Source organism: Streptopelia decaocto, assembly GCF_964273445.1.
Source record: "Streptopelia decaocto genome assembly, chromosome: 5".
Classification (NCBI taxonomy): domain Eukaryota; kingdom Metazoa; phylum Chordata; class Aves; order Columbiformes; family Columbidae; genus Streptopelia; species Streptopelia decaocto.
In genome coordinates, this window is record NC_138659.1 from 2,676,117 (window position 1) to 2,691,811 (window position 15,695).

The window sequence follows — 15,695 nt, forward strand, 5'->3', positions numbered from 1 at the left end:
ATTACAAATAAAGATCCGGCTCACTCTGGCACTGGGACACAGTTGTCCCAGAAACCCTTTTGCAGCCTCAGCCCAGCTCTCCAGTTCAGAAGCAGGGGAGCTGTGGAAGATGTGGGATGACAGATATGAGATATGGGAAGTGGGATGCAAAATGATGCAGGATATGGGATGCAGGATATGGGATGCAAGAAGCTGGCTGGCCTGGTGTGCAGTGCTGGCCCACATGGCTTGGGGACATTGGGAGCTGGCTGCCTTGCGTGGCGTTATTTGGATGAGTCTGGTCTCGGAGGGTGTTAGCATCCAGGAGAGCTGTGTGCACAGACCTGATGTGGGTTAGGGTATGTGACTGCGGGGGAAATGGGGATCCGCTCCCTTCTCATGCTGAGAAGCCATGAGCACAGCACAGAGAGGAGGATGGGAATGCTGCAGAGCACCTTTCCTTTTCCTCTTCAGATACAAAGAGGCAGATTTTTAGTGAATCCTAAAAGTCATGGAAGGGATGACTGAGCAGGGGGAAGGCAGGAGCAGCCTGGCTTTTCTGTCCCAGGAACATTCGCACGTCGGATGATCCAGTTGGGAAAAGAGCAGTGCAGCCTTTCCTGCAGCCCCATTCAGCCCACCCATGAACCCCAGACCAGAGGTACCCGCTGTAGCCTTACACCACTTTCATTGCCTTCCTTGGCCTTCTGGATCATGCACCAAAAATGGTGACCTGCTCTTAAAACCTCTGAAATGCAGATTCCCCAGGCAACTTATGTCAGGGCTTAAGGAACTTTGAGTGCTTTATGCAATGTCATGTGTATCTGCCTAAATGCAATTAGCAGCTATCATTTATTTACATGAGGACTGTTATGCCACTTTCCCATAGTTTGATCCCCTTTCCCCGGGTACACCATGATTGCAGCCTTGTGCTCTTGCTCATCAGATGTTCTTGCTTTAATCTTTCGCATTTGTGTGTGAAGGTTCATCTGCTCCTTTTTAGATTGTAGCTTTTTCAAATCTTATCTTAAAAGAAAATTGAATCCAATCTAGAGATGCATGTCATTTGCTTCTAGTGACTTCAGCTATTTTGATTAAAAATGTTCTCATTTTACACTTCAAAATATGTAGGCAAGGTATGTTTTGGAGTAAATGCAGTTGTCTTTATACTTCTATCTCCAATCAGGGTTGAAGGACACTGTCTCATTTCATCTAGTGAAAGGAGATGCAAATGAAAAATTTTTGAGAAATATTTGTATTTATGTATCCAAGTATGATGTTTGCTTTGATTACAACAGCAGGATATTATTGATTCACATTACCTTTGTGAGCTTCTATATCTACAAAATACCTTCTGGGAGAGATTGCTGCCTATCAGTTATTTCCCCTCTTGGTTTCGTGCAATGGCTGTGCCTGCTCTTGTGCTTTGTGCCTGAGCTTACAGACTCACATCCTATTCACTTCAGCATTTTTTCAATTTATCGAGATAATTTCGATTCCTAATACCGCCCTCTAAAGTGCTTGCGGCATCTCAAAGTTTTATAACATTTTATGTTTTAATTAGAATATATTTCTTTATCCATTGCAGGCATATCTCTTATTTTGACTCGAGAGCTGCACCTCATGTCTGAATTGGGTTCAGGCAGCTGGAACGTGGGGACATTCGCCCGGACCCCCGTGCATCCCCTGCATGGTGGGTTTCGTACCCTCCTGATGATGCTCCTGCTTCGGTGAGAGGAGCTGGCTCACGCAGAAATATATTAGATTAACTCAGAAGCAAAACCACATTGAACTGGGATTCAGTTTGCCCAGCACAGGTGGAAAGTTACATTGCTGAAGGGCTGGAAATTGAGATGGAAAAGTACATTTAGTGAGAAATCTTATATTGATCTTACTTTCTAGAGTCTCAATCCTTATATAGATACATGAGAGCAACCACTAAGACCACGTATTGATTGAGCTGCCGTTAGACAAGCTTTGTGCATGAGCTTAAGTATTTTGAAAATATATATATTTCTCATTTTAAGTTCAACATTCCTGTGCAGTCTGCTCCAGGTGAACCTGCTTTAGCAGGCGGGTTGGACTAGATGATCTCCAGAGGTCCCTTCCAACCCCAACCATTCTGTGATTCTGTGTTTTGTTCTCCTGGTGGAATTTGTCAAAAAGGAAGGGAGAAGCATCATCATTCGGATTATAATGTGGTGGCAGGGAGGCAAGCAGAGAAGATACAGGAGCGGGTTGTGGGGGGCTTGGTGGTAGCTGAGGGTATGGCTGCGAGTGTGTTCAGAGGAGATGCAGGTGATGTGGTGGAGGACACACATGGACAACACCATGTGCACAACACACATGCCTGTTTCTTGCAGCTTCTCACTTACAGCTGTTCCAAGGACACCTCCAGTGTGACATTTGCAGCAGGTTGGTAATATACTCAGAGAGAGAAACGGCACAAGTTATTTTTGTATTATCTCTATTATTTATGATAGGCTCCCTTTGTGTATTTAAATTTAAAACTGGACAAAACCTTATGTTTGATACAACCTTCCATTAACAGGGCTTGCAGTGTTGGTGGTATAGCACTGTGCATCCCACAAAAACTTCCTTCTGTTCCCCCTCCAGCTCTGTACCTGCTTTATCTCTACAGACAAAAGCTGGATGGAGCCAGCTGCTGCCACAATGCCAGAACCAGCACTGATGATGGTGTGATGCTAATTGCAACAGCAGCTTTTGAGATTTCCCAGTTGGACACTTTCAACCCCAATAATGAGCCTTGCAGAGGCAAAGGACAGCTTGCTGGTGCCCTCGAGTGTGCCTCAAGTGAACAACTCATAATTTGATCTGCTTAGGAAAAACAAAATAAACCTTTCTAACTACCATAACTCTTCCTTTGCAGCTTTAAATGGAAATTCCATGTTGGACCCCAGTTAAGGGGCTGCCCATGGGAGGAGATGCTGTGTTGCCTGGGGACAGTGGGACACCCCAGCAGGGACCCAGCTGGACACCCCTGGGATCATCTCTTGCTGCTCATGGGTTTTCTCTCCATCTCCCACTTCTAAAAGGATTTTACACCCTATTTGTGATGGAGCTGGCAAGCATCAGCAACGAACACAGATGCAGCTGTTGTTACAGGAATAATTATTGGTTTATTAACAGAAAAATTACAGACTATTTTGCAGTTTGGGCAGAAGTTCAGAGCCCAAACTGGAATCAGTGCTTTCAACAAGAGACACATTGAGTGTGAGAAGAGAGACAGAGGTCTGCCGCGGGCTGTCCCTGCTGCGGGAGAGAAGGGCTGACCAGTAGGCACTGAGGTGCAGATGACTGAGCGGGGCTGGCAACACTCACACATCTGGCCAGGACACCAGTGCCAGTGCAGGATTTGGTAAGGAGGAAGCTGGTGGCACCTCCAGATGTTCCCAGGCCAAGTCAGCTCTTACAGCAGGGCAAGAGGACACCAGCAAAGAGGCACGGCCACGCTCGTGGAGCAGATGGCAATGGGTCTGTGCAATGCCATCCAGGCTACCTGCGCCCAGGCTGAAAAGGGCTTTCTGCTGGTGGAAGAAGCACAGAAATCAGGAATCCTCATCCCCAAATCCTGCCTTGCATCTTTCACCCCAGAGAAACATTGTCCCGTCCCTTGCTCAGTCCCTCCCTCCGGTGAAGGCAGGATATTCTCCAGCTTCAGCGGATTTTCTTCAGATAGAGGTGAATCCCATTCTTGGAGCGAAGGATGATCTGAGGTACTTTGCTGGGAGGCTTGGTGGGGTCAGGTGAGAGCTCGAAGCGGAGCAGGGTCAGGGCCAGCGCCACCTTCATCTCGTTCATGGCAAACTGCTGCCCGATGCAGTTCCTGGAGTAAAAGAGGAGCTCAGCCACCCCTTTTCAGTGCTGGGCACAGCAAACCCCTGCAGCTGGATCCCAGCCCTCTCACACCAGCACACAGTCCTTCCCCTCTGCGGCTCTGGGGGCTGCAGGCAGCATTTTTGGTGGCCAGAGCAGGGGTATGGGCTGAGCAGGGGAAATCTGGAGGAGCACCAGGGGAGAAGAGCTCCTGGATGTGTGTTTGATGAGCACAGAGAACGAAGGGAGATGGGGAAGCCAAAGGAGAGGCCAGCAGAGCCGTGGTGGTGGGTTTCCAAGCATGAGAGTCTGCAATGTGGCTGAGGGCAGGGAGAAGGACTGAGAGCAGGGGAGAACAGGGAATCAAAGGACGGGGGGTGGGATGGGGTCTCTGCATCAAGGAGAGGAGGGTGGGTGAGCTTGGGATGCTGCAGGCTCTCCACATGATGCCAGCAGGATGCTCAGCAGCTTTGGGACCCGGTTCCCCATTCCTAAGAGGGGCCCAGTGATGTTTCCTTCCCATTTTGCCTGCTGGTACCAGAACCGTTCTGTGGCACAGACATTTCTTATGTGCTCATGAGCTATTTAATGTTGCAGGGCCATGAGTTCAGGTGGAGGTCTGTGAGAGCCTCCCTGACAGCAGTTTTAACAGCAGCACATGCTTCTTGGGCGCAGCAGTTTCCAGAGATACACATTTTCTCTCCCCACTACTCCTTCAGCGTTCAATACACTTTACCTCATTCCAGCAGAAAAAGGCAGAAAGGCGTGAGAGTGTCTACCAGAGATGTTCTCCGGGGAAAACCGCCACGGGTCAAACACCTGGAAATGAAGAATACACAGCAAGAAAACACAATTTCTTAAGGAGTAAAGGTACTGACCCATGTTTCCAGAAATGCAACACCCCATAATTTCTGAACAATGCCATTGGAGAGAGGATTCAATTTGAGATGGACTGCAATTCCTACACCAGACTCCCTTGCTTTCCCCTAAGCCTGGCAATGGTGCTGCCAAGACAAACCAGATGTAGACATGGTGAAAGCCAATGAGCCAGGACTCGATTCTTCACATGTAGGCTGAGCAAAATCATCTTTGTGTTTGGTAATACAAGAAGGTCTTTGGAGCACTTTGTCTCACTGTTTGGGCAGCACTGAGCCCTAATGCTGCTGTCTGACCACATGGTGCTGAGACTAATGCAAGGAGGTCACTTCTTAGAGTGATTCCTGTGGGCAAAGATGCTCGGGAGCAAGGGGAGGGCTCTGCTCTCCTGCTAACATTGGAAGAGGCACAGCATAAAGGGGAAAAATTATTAGAAGGGCAGAAGAAAACTCACCAAAGGGTCTTTCCATACTGAGGGGTTTCTGTGAATGAGATAAATGCTTATCGTGGCGATAGTGCCTGTAAAACAATTAGGGAGGAGATAAGGGCTCAGTCGCAAAGAAACTGAAGAGAAGGTTGCAGCATGCTCACACAAAGGTCTGGCTAGGTCATTATGGTCTTACCTGTCAGCTGGAAACCTATAGGGATTTTGTCACTGGCTTTAGAGAAAACTAAACATTTTCCATTTGTCGTAAGCAGACAAAGGGTGGAAATGAGGAAGCCGCCAGCACTGTAGGCACATCATCCCCACCCTGACACTGCCCACTTGTGTGCCAAATCAGAGAAGGAAAGGAACAATGCAGGGCAATTCCCACACTGCAAGTCAGGATGGGACTGGTCCCTGTCCCTCTGATCCTCTGTACCTGCAGTTTGCCAAAGCAGGTGAATCGTGGGCTCATGCTTGGCCAGGAGGAGAAGGGGCTTTTGGCACATGCAAAGCTGCCCCATAGCTGCAGTGGCGGGAAGAATCAGAATAGTTTAGGTTGGAAGGGATCTTCAAAGGTCCTCTAGTCCAGCCGCCTGCAATGAGCAGGGAAATCTTCAACCGGATCAGGTTGCTCAGAGCACCGTCCAGCCTGGCCCGGAATGTTTCCAGGGATGGGGCATCTACCACCTCTCTGGGCAACCTGTTCTATATCACAGAGGTGCCACCATTCAGCCCGGATCTCAGTCTGTCAGCAGGATGCCAACATCTGCAGGGTCCCCTCTGAATGTCTGTGCCAGCGAGGAGCAGGTCACAGAGGCAGAGCTGTCACCTGTGCCCTGTGGCCAGCAGCGAGGACAGGGGAATGGGATTTACAGACCTTCTGGCAAGGTGCGTCCATCAGGGAAGGTGATGGGTTTGCTGAGCTGCCTGCTCACACCGGGCACCGGTGGGTACAGGCGAAGACTCTCCTTGATGCACATGGTGCTGTAGGTCATCTTGCCCAGGTCCTCCCTGTCAGGACAGACAGAATGAGCCCCATGGCCATCAGGGCAGAACTTTGGCAACAGATGGGCCATATGGAGGGACCCACAACATCTACACATGGGCTGCTGCAAGCTGGAGACCCCAAGTCACCTCTGAACCATGTTAACAACCTCTGAACAAGATCAAGTGCAAAGTGACAGCAAAAGGTGAAAAGCAGCTACTACAACATGTGGCAAGAAGACAGGAGAAAGCAAAGGGCAGTGTCAGTGGTCCAGGACTTGGCACAGCACCCAACATGTTCTTCTGGTCTGGGATGTTTTTTTTCTCATGTCTGCTCTAGCAATACAAGCCCTGAAGGGCAGGGACGCAGATTTAGCTGGGGGACACAGTATCTGCTCCATCCCATGGAGTCCCTGTGCATGCAGCAACCTTACAAATCAGCTCTGTAGCACCCCAGCTTTTGAGCCTTGAAGACATTGCTCACTTAGAAATACCAGCAACAGGAAAATAGTTACCAGCTGAGGAAATGTGCAGCCTTACCACTGAAGTGTCTCCCGGTCCCCCAGGATCTCCTGGATCTCCTCCCGGCACCGTGCCTGGTGCTCGGGGTGTGACGCCAGGCAGTACAAGAGCCAGGAGATGCCACTGGCTGTCGTGTCGTGGCCCTCAAACATGAACGTGTCCACCTCAGCGCGCAGGTCCTCATCAGACAGTCCAGCTCCATTCTCATCCTGACAACCCAGAGACACTTTCAGTAGCCCATATATATAAACATATATTTATTATAGTGGCCCAGATATATATATATATAAAAAATATAATATCCCAAGAGGGGACATTATATTCCTTCAGCCATTGAATAGGGTGGGGTGATGCCCCTGGGATGTGTACAAACAAAATCAGTCTCTCTTTAGACTGAATTCAGGGCCTCTTTTCCTTTGCTTATAAATCCCTTTGTCCTTCCCAGCAACACTATGAAATCCCGCTGCATGTTGTATTCCCCAACAGAGGGGACCAATGTCACTCACTTTGGCACACAGCAGAATGTCCAGGAAATCCAAATATCTCTTCTTCTGGATCTTTTCAAATTCCTGTTCATCTTTGAGTAATTCCTTTCGCTCCTGGATCACCTTGTCTAGGGAACAAAGAATTAAAGGTTCAGCAGGGGCAGGAGATGCTGAGCTGCACAATTTTCCTGCCAACACAAAGCTCACCCAAGGGGGCGACCACTGCCCAGTTCATAACGCATTGGACATGAGCTTCTGCATCCCAGGCAGTTTGGCTGTTTCAGCACCACATGCTGCACACGTTGCCATCCTTTTCTGCAAACTTCTTTGTCCGCCATAGACTTCTCAGCCTATTTCACCCACCCCTCCTACCTTAAAATCATGCTGAGCCTGCAAAGGAAAATCATTCCTTGCATCAGCGTTGCCTGCAGCACCCATCCCTTGTCTCACCAGTCTTTGGTCATTTAGCAGGAGCATTCCCAGAAGAGGACTCCTCCATTAGTCCAGTTTAATCCCCCAGCAGCTGTGAGGATCCCTTGCTTCGTGCACAGCACCAACCACTGCTGCAGCTGATGCTCTGCCTGCATCCCAGCACCGCAGCTGCCACCCCTCTGCTCAGCCATCACCCACCCTGCTCTAAAGCTCTGGGAGAGGATGAAGGTAAGGAATACCTGTGTGGTCGTGAGCGAGCTGGCAGACCTTCCTGAACTGATACCCGTGGGGGCTGAGCCAGTAAATGAAGTCGTTGTGGTAGGGGAAGATGCGGAGGCGCTGGTGCACCAGGCGGCACAGGCTGTAGACAGCCTGGATGTAGGTGTTTTTACTGGGGAGAAAGGAATGGTGGAAGTTTGTAAATTTGAGAGCAACACAACAAGCAATTCACCCGCTTCTCTTCGGAGCTAAAAACTTTGTGCCGTGTTTGGGGCAGCCAGCACTGACCTGTTGGTCTGACAGTTACTGTGACAACTGAAGGCACATTTCATGATGCTATCGAGAGTCATCAAGCTGACATGCTCAAATAGCTCCACCGGTTTCCCATCTGTGACCAGCTGTTCCCATTTATCCTGAGGCGCAAAGGAGACAGAAATGAGAAGGGGCAGTTCTGCAAGATCTGCATTCACCCTCTGGTTAATGATTGCTCAGCTAGGGATACATCCCAGAGAAATGGGGAAAGAAGAGGATCTCTTAGTTGTCATCAAAATCCCGGAGAAGGGAAGCCAAAAACGGGATGATTAATAGAAGATTTGCCCCAGGCAGCTGCTACTCTCAAATCCTGGCAGCAGTGAGCCCTGGTACACCCTGCCCTGGGGCAAAGGCACCCTGTAGAAGCCAAGGACATTACCAAAGTCCTTCCTAGGGTGCAGGGCGTTTCCTGCACAAGAGGAGCGTATGTTGGCATTGGGCTTCATCGAGTTTGTGTTTTCTGTCTCTCTGTGTCAAGCACATATGACTTTGCCTTGGGTGTCTAAGATGCGATCTTCCATCTTGTGATCTCTCTCCCGTGTTTTACCAGCACATCATGTAGGAGTTCTTGCTCAATTCTTCCCACATGGGATCCCAAGAGAAACTATAAATAATATCTGTCTTGCCTGGCAGACATGAAATAATGTTGAATCCTCTGTCCCTTCATGGCTGGAAGGAACCAGTGGAACCAAAAGGAGCACGGTCACATCTGAGCTCCCACAGCATGAAACCAGGCTGGGGAATAGGGTTTATGTGGCCAGACTTATGTCCTTAGCACATACAACGATTGCCACCTGGTGGCATGGCCTCCCACAAGAGGCACTTTGCACTGTCTGCAAGGAATTATGAACTGCAAGGACCTTGTGTGCATTGCAAAAGCTTTTGGGGCTCTCCAGCCCCGACTCCCGGCTGCTCCCTGGGGCGGTGGGAGGGAGAACAGCCAGGGCCCCTGTGGAGCTGCTGGGAAGGTCAGACAGAGAGATGCGAAGGAGAAGGAACAGATCTGGCACCCGAACTCTTGCCAGTCCACGTGCACAAAGCCTGGTGCCCCTCACCCGTAATTCACACCGGTTTGCATTGTGCCCAGCACCAGCGGATGGAAGAACTGTGCAGTTTCACTATGCATTAGGCAAGGCAGGGATTGCAATCCAGTCAGGGGGATGCTAACAGCAAATTATACCCTTCAACTTTAGGTCACAGTATAACTCTGCTCCCACCTTTACATTTTCAGGATTTATTATGAATCCTTCTTTACTTCAATTCTTAATTTACAAAAACACCTTGTAAGTAAGAAACTGCAGTTGGGATTGAGATTATGCACACTTTGGGGATGGCAGTAACATTCATCCGCACATTTTGGCCACGCATCCCAAAGCAGTGCCAGAGAGACAGGCCCTGCAGGGAGGCTCAACCTGCTCCTTCCTTCCAGCCCCGGGCAGGGATTTGTGGTGGTTCAGAAAGCCTGACCACCAGGACACAGCCTGTCCTTACAATTACCAGCTTGTGAATAAGGGCACTGCAAGAAAACCCTGCTCCAGCATTTATCTCCTAACCAGTCAGCGAAAGGAAAACAGGGCAGAGAGGAGCATCAGATACGAGTCCTACCAGCATCACGTTAGTAGACTCTGCCATCAGGGCCACGTACGGTTTCAAGACATCGTAATGAAACCCTGGAGTCAGGAGTTTTCGATGTTGGTGCCATTTTGGCCCATGTAAGATCAGCAACCCGTTCCCTGGGGAAACAGACAAGGCACGTTTTGCTGGGCACACGCAGGCTGCTTCCCCCTGCCTGTGGACACAGACTCCGCCAGCAAGGAGCATGATTCAATGATTAAATCTGCTGTCCGAGCTGCTACAAGAGAGCATTTCCAAATGTTGCCATCAGCTCCAGGGTTTCCAGGGCTGAGCAGAGCCCTGCTCATCGAAACCACACAGCACTGTCTCTGAAAAGAAACACCAGCATTGTTGGAGCTGGGAAGTTCAGATCAGCAGATGCATTTCTTCACCAGTTCTTCGCTGAGCTCCTCCCATCACCACCCTTTGCTATCTATGGATGTGCAAGTAGTTCTCATTTCTATGTATGGCTATGTCTGAACTTTCTTTCCTCAAATAATAAAACATAGCATTATTTAGTAGCTTTTTCAATAAGCATAATAATTTCAGGAAGCTTTTAGCTACACCTGCATCAAGGAACAAGCGTAATGCCATTTATTTATAGCATATTCTTGACTAACTTCAGAATCACCCCTGGGAGGCAAAGCCCTGGTAATACATACCGATCCATGGGACAAGGTATTTATAGCCGAGGTTATCCTTGGGGTCTGTAAAAAAAATCAGCAAGAAAGAGAATATAAAATGGGAAATGTTTCGGTAGCATCAACCCACAGGTTTGCACCTGAAAGCTCCCTTTGGGCTCTCACTTTTGGTTGGGTATGAAGCAGAACTGGTGGCATCCCTGCAGAACTCATCAGTATTTCACAACAAAACACCACTGTTTGGCCCGGCTATGAGAAACATGTGTAAAAACAGATGCCCAGACTGGAATAAAAAAGCATATTGATAGTTCAAAGTCTGTGCTGTGTGATAAATGATTAACCTTCCCAGACAGCACTGTTTAGCACCTTTCTCTCTGGATTCACTAAAGATACAACTCTGCAGTAGGAGCCAGGGGTCTGAGCTGAGAACAAAGCTTCCAGGTGTTTTCTCCTTGTTGGGGTCAGGTACTGAGAAGACACTTTTCAAGCAGCGCTCGAGGAAGTTTCATTTGCCAGCAAATGATTTGGAGGGGCCCCTGTCAGCACTGGGGGCACCATATCTCTCCATGCCTTTTAAGATTTCTGCAAGACAACCTCTCTGCCTCGCTGTGATTTTTTAGGCTGGCATGGGAAATCTGCAGGCTGTGACTGTTACACCACAGCTGAAGGCATCATCTCACCTCCTCTGGCCAAAACAGCCTTGGCAAATTCGGGATGGCTGACAACCAGGAATGCCGAGAAACTCCCGAACCAGATAGGGTGAGCGTGTAGGTACTTCTGTGCCCAGACCTCCACCTTGTCCAGCATCTCTTCCTCCTTGAAAAACTAGTTGTGGAGAGGTAAAGAGAGAAAGAATACTTAGATCTGGAGAAAAAATAATCTCCCGAACCACTGTCTTAAAAAGCTCAAGGTCTTTTTGCAATCACAAAACAAGGTAACAGCAAGCAAGGTGGTGTCCCTCTGGGTTTGCAGAGCATGAGAAGTGGAGATGTTTGTTACTTTTAAAACTCATATAAAATCATTCTTCCCTATCAATTGACCCTAACCACGGAGACCGTCCCCAGGGACAGTGGTGGTGCCTATCAGTGCCTGTAGGTTATCTGCTCTTTTTCCGCGGCCACCCCAAAGAAGACTCAGGTTTACCCCCAACAGCATCTGCATTTCGTGACGTGCAGATACGTTCTTCACTTGGACGTGGCTGAGCAATCAGCACCCTGCAGTCGTGAGAAAATACAGCAGCTCTTTTACAGCAGCCAACAGCATCACTGCTGCGTCTGCCCCAGCGCAACAATCCCTCCTGATCGGGACACCCAGGCCATGGCTTCCCACAGACATTTAGGCAGCGAAGGTCCGTGTCCAGGTAAAATTCAACAGAATTAGTCCAAAGTCACCGAGGAGGAGATAACAAAGTCACCGCATGCAGAGGAGATAACATCAGATTAAGATTTTGTTGATTTCCAGGCATTGAATTTAATAGGTGATAGCGAGTTGGTGGTCCCAGAAAGCTTCATCCCTGGTCCTTGGAAGCTGCACACTGAGGAGTAACATGAGCGCCAGAATTCATATCAGCGATGCTGACAGGCTCGTTCTTCAACAATGATCACCAATTTATTGCTTTCATAGCCAGCATTGTTGTACATTAAACAGGCAGCAGCCAAAGAACAAGCGGAAAGATCAGTGGAAAGATCCAAAGTCACAGGCAGAGAAAAAAATATCATGGAGATAAAACCATGTAAGAATTCCCTTTTCTTGGAACAGAAACTACTCAGCCACAATACGCAGAGGGAAGGATTTTGGTGAGCTGGGGCTGTTGCTTTGACTTGAAGCTTGAAGTTCAATTACATCTGCATACCAGGATAGAAATCAGCCACAAAGTCACCCTAGTGACCAAACCAAGCGAATATTACTCAGTAGCTTTGGCGCTGAGTTAGCTCAGCTCAGCTTTTAGTTTGGCTTCTGTTTCTCAACCCGAGAAATGGCTTGTACTCAAATAATCACCCACGTCAGCCTTATCTCAGAGACGACACTCAGGAGCCGTGGGGACTGCAGGGGACTGCGCAGGCTGTGTGGGGACATGGCCACACTCTGTGCACCAAGGCTGAACCCCCTTACTGCGAGCCGGGGGTTCCCTGCAGCACACCCCATGCATCTCCTGCATTTAGCAAAATGACAAACTGCATCCAGTTATCATTTGTGCTATAAAGTTATAATTCAATTTCTCTTGCTCAAGTTCAAGGCTTTGGACTTATTAAAGAGAACCAGCAATTTCTCTGGTTGCAGGGATCACGTTTGGGATTAAAAGAACACAGCCCTCCCCAGTGCGTCCCGCTTTGGCAATGCCAGCAGAAGCAGGGCACAGTGCCTTCAGGTGAATGACACTTGAACACATGAAAGTCCCTCTGATCCGTCTGCTTGTGCTTCCTCCCATCACAAAATCACAGAAAGCCTAAATAGGAGTAATTGGGAGATGCTGAGCAAGCCTCGCTGGCTGAAGTCCTAATGCTGGAAGCCTTGTTTTTGGTGTCAGCCTTGGTTTGTGCTACCAAGGACCGTCCCTGCACTGCCAGGGGTGGGATGGGTTTATTTGAGAGGAGAGGTTACCCCCAGGGTGAGTAACCTGCACCTGCTGTGCCATGCCCTCCAGGGTGTAAAGTCCTGCAGGCTGCAGATGAACAAGAATGGAAAGCTACCGCTTCTTAACCAGGACTCCAGCTGCCAGCCTGTGGATGAAAACCCATCGTTTCTACTTCTTCCTCCCTCAGGGGCTTGCAAAGAAAAGTATAACCCCTGCTCAGGTCTAAGGAAGGAAGGTAAAAGCCTGATCTCACAGGGAAATGCAAGTTTTGAAACAGATCCAACATTAAAAGCGTCTGGGAAGAGGCGCTTAGAGGCGCTTTTAATGACTACATGCCACTAGCAAATGAAAGAGAAAACACAGGAGCTGAAATCTGAGCACGAAGCTGCGCTGTGCTCCATCAGAACCAGGCAGGGTCCCCTCACCAGCCGCCCACCCAGGGCAGCTGCAGGCAAAGGGCTGTCGAGGGACCGAGAGCCCCCCTGCACCACGGGCCACATCCTGCTCCCCTCTGCTGCCCACCAACCCTGGCCTTGGGAAGTCAGTTTGGCCAGCTTGGGACTGGTTTTAACTAAATTATCTTGCTGCGGTGAGACTGAACAGCCCTACATGGTCTCTCCTGACATTTTCATGTGATTTCTACTGAGTGATTTGGATAAGCAGAGGGTAATACCTAAGAATGCTTTAAAACAGAGACTCACACCAGAGCGTGACAAATATATTTGGGATACTAAACTGGTCTTACGCAAAACTGGCGATTAATTACCTTAATCCATGGAAGAGGAAATGTCAGTGCTCTCCCTGAATACAGCTCTCAAATCCTCCTCTGAGGTGCGTGCACACTTCGCATTCAGCGTGTGCCCAGAGCATTATAGAATCATAGAACCATTTTGGTTGAAAGAGACTCTCAAGATCATTGAGTCCAACCATTAACCTGCTCTGGCACCAAACCGTGTCCCTAAGAACCAGTTTCCTCACTGGCTCAATGAACTCTTGGGCTCTGGAGAATTTAGCAGCATTGAATCAGCAAAAGATTGAATTTGCAAAACAAGAATTCTGAGAAAAATACTGTCCAAGGTTAAAGTCGAGCTGTGAACAATGTAACTATGACGGGAGCGAGTGATTGGCACAAACGGTTTAAAGCCCATTCCGGGACAAGTGACAAGGACAAGTTTGTCACAAGTGACAAACATACTTTATTTAATTGCAGTTTTAAAGTCTAACTGGCAGCGCAACAAAGCCCTGAACTGGCCCATCTTCCTGCTTACGTTGCCAAAAGACTGACTGTCCTGTCCAGTGTGGCAAAATTGGGGCCAGCACAGCACAGACACAAGCCCTAGGAGGTCCCCTCCAGATTTTCCAGCTACTTTTCAGGGTGCCAGTTATTTAATGTGCCACAGATTCTGCTAGCGCAGGGCATCTGCAGAGTCCGGAATAGGTCAGGGTGATTTTAAGCAGCCTTTAGCATGTATGGAAAAGCCTTTTGCATGAAGCAGCTCCACTATTCCTCAGGTAGCTGCTGATGAGTTGTGGAAATCTACTTGCCAAGGAAGCCATGCTGATCTGTGCGTGCAAGCATGTAACTTGGGGAATAGTCATCCATGCCACGAGCACCCAGGACAAAGCATGTTTATGTACACAGATTGAGTTAGTCATGGGTTTGATGCAACCTGGAAAAGATGTGTGGCCCCTGTGCCAGATGCTACACCTCGGAGGTGTTTTATGGCTGAAACACGACTCAAAATGATCAATGCCCTCACTGGCTCACCCGGACGCGAAGCCGATGAAAGCTGGCAAGGGAGAGAAGGTGCCTCTGGATATGGGGATGGCTGGGAACGGTGTGCGAATGCACAGTGTTGCAGGGACGGCTGCAGGGGCCGTGCTCTGACTGTCACAGGGGCAGTGAGGTGACAGCAGAGCCTGTCCCAGGACAGAGCTTGCACGGCTCTGCTGTCTCCAGCACTGACACCCCGGGACGACCTTGCCCATGCCACATGCCTGTGTTATTGTCTTCTTTACTTGCAAGTCAGCTGCCACTGTGCATTTTGCAGCAGCCTGCGTGTGCTGCTCTCTAGGCATCACAGGCAAAGAAAGCAGTTTGTAGGGCTAAGGGATGCTCGCCCTCCCCTTCACCCTGGGGCTGGGAGCAGCGGTTCCCCTGGACCATGGCTGTGAGTCCCACCAGCATCATTCCCCCTGCCGCCTGGGGAAACCGCTCCCCCCGGCTCCCTCCTTCCCCCCCGGCTCCCTCCCGCTCTACCTCATGGACGTGGCCGAAGAGCCAGTGGGTCGGGTGTCCGGGGAAATCGGCCAGCGCCCGGAGCAGCTCCCGCCGCCGGTGGTACAGCTGGATGGCCTTCAGCAGCACGCAGGTCAGGCAGAAAACGGCAGCCAAGTGCAGCACCCGGGAGACATCCACGCCCAGCCAGGAGAGCTTCATCCCCGCGGGCGACAGCTGCCACCGGCCGCCCGCCGCTCCCGGCTGCCGCAGGCGGAGGCCGCTCTCCCCGCTTTAGCCAATGCAGGGCGGAGGGGCAGGTCCAGAGACCCGGCGGCTGCCAAATCACGGCAGCGCTTGTTGGGAAGGGAGAATCCCAGGAGGGGCGCTCGCAAAATGGGCTCAAAGCTGCTCCGGTTCCTTGCTACCGGCACACGCTCGGAGGCGTCGCAGGATCCCGCAGGGATGTGGACTGCGGGGGAGGACAAGAGCTGCCAGCCTGCGGCGGGGCGGGCACCATGCCAAGCACCGCCAGCCCTGCGGGACATGCCGTGCTCCCCGTCTGCCCCGCGAT

The 15,695-nt window shown here is 49.9% G+C and overlaps 1 protein-coding gene across 1 annotated transcript; it reads right to left on the reverse strand.

The window, feature by feature from the left end:
• Window positions 1-2,426: 2,426 nt before the first annotated feature.
• On the reverse strand, window positions 2,427-15,361 carry CYP4B1 (cytochrome P450 family 4 subfamily B member 1). Its single transcript, XM_082052794.1, has 12 exons — window positions 15,164-15,361; window positions 11,009-11,153; window positions 10,350-10,394; window positions 9,679-9,806; window positions 8,050-8,174; window positions 7,782-7,933; window positions 7,132-7,238; window positions 6,644-6,834; window positions 5,997-6,130; window positions 5,147-5,211; window positions 4,553-4,635; window positions 2,427-3,826 (listed from the first exon to the last, which is right to left on the reverse strand). The coding sequence occupies exons 1-12, from the start codon at window positions 15,341-15,343 to the stop codon at window positions 3,658-3,660; spliced, it is 1,524 nt and encodes a 507-aa protein (XP_081908920.1). The 5' UTR covers window positions 15,344-15,361; the 3' UTR covers window positions 2,427-3,657.
• Between the last annotated feature and the right edge of the window lie 334 nt (window positions 15,362-15,695).